Source organism: Tupaia chinensis, unplaced genomic scaffold (genome assembly GCF_000334495.1).
Source record: "Tupaia chinensis unplaced genomic scaffold, TupChi_1.0 Scaffold144276_1, whole genome shotgun sequence".
In the NCBI taxonomy this organism is placed as follows: Eukaryota; Metazoa; Chordata; class Mammalia; order Scandentia; family Tupaiidae; genus Tupaia; species Tupaia belangeri.
Window position 1 is genome coordinate 660,862 of NW_006204133.1, and position 4,407 is coordinate 665,268.

Sequence of the window (4,407 nt, forward strand, 5' to 3'; positions counted from 1 at the left end):
GGGCCAAACATGGGCGGTGCGGCGGGAAGGCGGACCCCGGCCACTCCCACGGGTGGCCCCGGCGATGAACCCGGAGCCCTCACCCCGCCGGGAAGAAGGCAGGGGCGGACAGGCCGCGCTGTCGCTTTAAGACCGCGTTTCTGGTGACACCGACGGTGAGTAACCTGGCCCAGGTCCCTGGAGAGCCCCTGAGGAGGGCTGGGTCCTTGACTCAGGAGGCTGGGACAGGATAGGTGAGCGTACAAATCACTGGGCGTGGAATTGGAGGAACTTATGAATGGAGGGGGAGGTGGAGACGGCTCCTCTTTGAGTCAAAGCCCCCATATGCCTTGTAACTTTGAACAGGGCTCCTGGAGAGGGTGGTGACTCTAAGCAAGGCCAAGGTCCCAAGGGAGGAGACTCCCCCACCTGGCTCATCGTGGCAGAGACACAACCCTTCGCCAATCTGGGTAAGCCTGGTAGCCTGGGAACTTCTAGAGTGAATGCCCAAAGCCCTGGCTTCAGGGGTGGGTGGGGAGCCAGGAACCCACAGTACCCTGCTGATCGGACACCTGGCCTTGCAGGCAGTTTCCTGGGCTACCCCTGGGGCACCAGCAGCCCACAGCCCTCCAAGTCCGAAGCAGCCAGCAGCACTGGGGCAGAGGAGGAGAGGCCACAGGCTGGGGCAGACACTGGGTGAGCAGAAGGAGGATTGTGAAGTCACAGAGGAAGTGGATGTTACCACTGGGGCCTGGGGCTGGCTGCCCTGACGGGCAAGGTGTTGCCCAGGCAGACTCAGTGCTTCCTGCCTGTGAAAGGAAGTCTCTGGATCAGCAGGGCGTATCTGGTGCCCAGGGTGGTCTGATGAGTCTGGTGAGGCCACCCAACCACACGGGTCCCCCTCCCCCAGCTACACAGAAATGAGAAGAGTCCCATGTCTGCCCTCTGGAAGCCTCCACTCCACCCACACCATGCTCAAGGAAAGCAGGAGAGAGACTGAGTGGCATATCCTGCTGCCCTCCACTTCCCCAAACCTCTACCCTTGTTCAAGCCTGGCTCTGTGAGCTTTCTGTCCCCTCTGAGTGGTTATGTCCAGGATTCGGGGTACCAGGGGAGTATGCACTGGAGAGCATGTGAGTCCAGAAGATCACCCCTGACTCCCACCCTCCTACTCCTCCAGATGCAGAAGCCTCCATGGCTGTGATAAGCCTGCTGTTCTTGACAGTGATGTATGTGGTTCACCACCCGTTGATGGTCAGTGACCGAATGGACCTGGACACGCTGGCCAGAAGTCGGCAGCTGGAGAAGCGGATGAGCGAGGAGATGCGCCAGTTAGAGATGGAGTTCGAAGAGAAGAAGAAAGCAGCGGAGCAGAAGCAGAGGGCAGAGAGCTTCTGGAGAGGAGACACGGCCGGTGACCAGTTAGTGCTGGGGAGGAAGGACACGGGCTGGACGTTCCAGACCGACAGCCAGGAGGGCCCTCTGGGCTGGATGCTGGGGAACCTGTGGAACGCCGGCCTCTTCTGTCTTTTTCTCATCTTCGAGCTCCTGCGACAGAACATGCAGCACGAGCCGGCCTTTGACTCCAGCAGTGAGGAGGACGAGGAGGAAGTCCGTGTCGTGCCCGTCACCTCCTACAACTGGCTCACCGACTTCCCCTCCCGAGAAGCCCTGGAGTCCTTTCACAAACACTATGTCCAGAATGCCACCCGTGACCTGCCCTGCACCTGTGAGTTTGTGGAGAGCTTTGTGGATGATCTCATCGAAGCCTGTCGGGTGCTCAGCCGCCGGGAGGCCCACCCGCAGTTGGAGGACTGTCTGGGTATCGGGGCTGCCTTTGAGAAATGGGGAACCTCCCACGAAACCCAGAAATTTGACGTCCTGGTGCCCATCCTACCCCCACAGGGCACCATGTTTGTCCTGGAGATGAGGGATCCGGCCCTCGGCCGCCGCTGCGGCTCTGTGCTCGTGGAGTCGGAGTGCGTGTGCAAGCGCGAGAAGCTCCTGGGGGACGTGCTGTGCCTGGTGCACCACCACAGGGACCACCCGGTGGCCTCGGGGAAGTGTGGCAGCTCCATCAAGGCAGCACTCTGCACCGGCTTCCACCTGGACGTGTGCAAGACCGTGCAGTGGTTCCGGAACATGGTGGGCAACGCCTGGGCCCTCGTGGCCCACAAGTATGACTTTAAGCTCAGTCTGCCACCGTCTACCACCTCCTGCAAACTCCGGCTGGACTATCGCTCAGGCCGCTTTCTCTCAATCCACCTGGTCCTGGCGGTCCAGAGGGAAGACACCTTAGTCTACCTGGTGAGTCAGGCCCCTGATCAGGAACAGCTTACCAGTGTGGACTGGCCCGAGTCCTTTGCAGCCTGTGAACACTTGTTTCTGAAGCTGGTAGGGCGTTTTGCGCCTGAGAATACCTGTCACCTCAAGTGCCTCCAGATCATTTTAAGTCTCCGGGACCATCAGAACTTACCCCAAGGGGCATCCCGCCCCGTCCTCACTTCTTACCACTTCAAAACAGCCCTTATGCACCTGTTGCTGCGGCTGCCCCTAACAGACTGGCAGCACAACATGCTCTGTCAGCGCCTCCAGGACGTTCTCTGGTTTTTGGGCCGTGGCCTCCAGCAAAGGTCCCTCCATCACTTTCTCATTGGGAACACCTTCCTGCCCCTGACCATCCCGATCCCTAAGACGTTTCGGAATGCTGAGCCTGTCAATCTCTTCCAACACCTGGTGTTAAACCCCATGGCACACTCACAGGCGGTGGAGGAGTTCCACAACCTCCTGACCCAGGTGAAAACTCTGCCCTGTGCCCCACTGGCTGGGGCACCTTAAAGGTGTAAGGGCCATTAAAAAAAGCATACGGGGAGAAGGTATTTCTGATTCCTCAGGCTGCAGAAGTTTATTTTTCAGATTCATCAGCAGTATATGTGACTTACCTTGCCAGGGGGCAATGAAGATGCTTTCAAGGAGTGCACGAGATGGTCAGATGGAGACTGCAGCCTGCAGGGCCTAACTTGGGGTGGGTCTCCTGAGGTTTTCTTCTCCCAATTTAACTTTCATCGTGACCCAGAGAAGGTCCAGGGAACCACGTGACGGGAGGATCTCACTGCTGAGTTGAGGTCCAGAGGGAGCCTTGGAAGTTGTGTTTGTGTATGGACACTGGAAGCGAAGGAGAACCAGAGAATACCTCCATGTTCCAGCTTCTTCCTTCTTATGAACGACTCCCAACCTTTTCCTTGGGAACCGCTTTGCTGGTTGAACTGTAAGCTTAACTCCCCTGCACCTGATGGCACTCGATTTTATCCTGAATACTGTGATGGCGACTTCTCGTATTTTAGAAAATAATTTTTCATAGTCTTTCACTGTTTTGAAAACTATAACCAGGATGTTTATTTTCCGTTTTAATTTATCCCTATTTTCATATGACATTATAGCTGTTTTTATGCATCTGAAAAACCCTGCAGACTACACAAGTAATTTATGAGCATTGATTCATAAATACGAACAGTGGCCTGCCTCGTAACTGGGATAACGTATTTACTCTAATGGGATGGCCAGTGTCATGACTCTCCCAGGGCCTGCAAGCAATATGAGAAAGCCCTTCATGGGGACAATCTTTCTGGGGGCTCAGAGATGAGCAATTACTTTGTCTCTGAGGGAGTGCTACTTGCCTATTACGTGAAAAGACAGGTTAACTACAGTCTATAGCTGTGTGTTTCTTTTTTTTTTTTTTGGAGAGATTTTCACTATAGGGCGCGGGCGCTCGCCAGACAGACAGAGACAGAGAGACAGAAAGCGGGAAATCACCCCCCAGGAGGGATGGTCACGCTGCAATCCCTTCTCCTCCATTCTTCTCTCAGGATCTTGGGCACGCACGCACACGTGCCCGGCGTGAGTTTTAAGCCACCGGGTCCGGGACGCGAACCGCAGTCGACTACGTGGGAGTCCAGCGACATAGCCATTACGCTAACTGCTGGTTCCCTGTAGCTGTGTTTCTTAGTCTGAGCATGTCCTGGTATTCTCTTTTCAAAGAAGACCAGGGATTATTTGAACTGTGTCTGCAGTGTTTTTTTTTTTTTTTTTGGGGGGGGGGTTTGCTATAGGGCACGTGTGCTCACCAGAAAGACAGAGAGAGACAGAGAGACAGAAAGCGAGAAATCACCCCCAGGGGGGATGGCCACACCACAATCCCTTCTCTTCCGTTCTCCTCTTGGGATCTTGGGCACATGTGCACACGCGCCCGGCGTGAGTTTAAGCCACTGGGTCTGGGACTCGAACTGTGGTCGGCTACATGGGAGTTCAGTGACACAGCCATTATGCTAACTGCTGGTCCCCTGTGTCTGCAGTTTTGAAAAGAAGGATCATGGGCGTGGTGGCGCCTGCCCTGTGGAAAAGAGGGATCATCACGATCCAGGCCCGTTG

General features: G+C 55.7%; 1 protein-coding gene across 5 annotated transcripts; it reads left to right on the forward strand.

The window, feature by feature from the left end:
• Positions 1 to 6: 6 nt before the first annotated feature.
• On the forward strand, positions 7 to 3,466 carry ITPRIPL1 (ITPRIP like 1). Of its 5 annotated transcripts, none has more exons than XM_006166555.3 (3): positions 7 to 155; positions 346 to 449; positions 1,160 to 3,466. In XM_006166555.3, the coding sequence occupies exon 3, from the start codon at positions 1,174 to 1,176 to the stop codon at positions 2,815 to 2,817; it is 1,644 nt and encodes a 547-aa protein (XP_006166617.1). In that variant the 5' UTR covers positions 7 to 155; positions 346 to 449; positions 1,160 to 1,173; the 3' UTR covers positions 2,818 to 3,466. The 5 variants fall into 5 exon arrangements, with proteins under 5 accessions (XP_006166617.1, XP_006166618.1, XP_006166620.1 ...); XM_006166558.3 differs by lacking the exon at positions 7 to 155 and adding an exon at positions 564 to 675 and having other exon boundaries at positions 347 to 449; XM_006166556.3 differs by lacking the exon at positions 346 to 449.
• Positions 3,467 to 4,407: the final 941 nt, after the last annotated feature.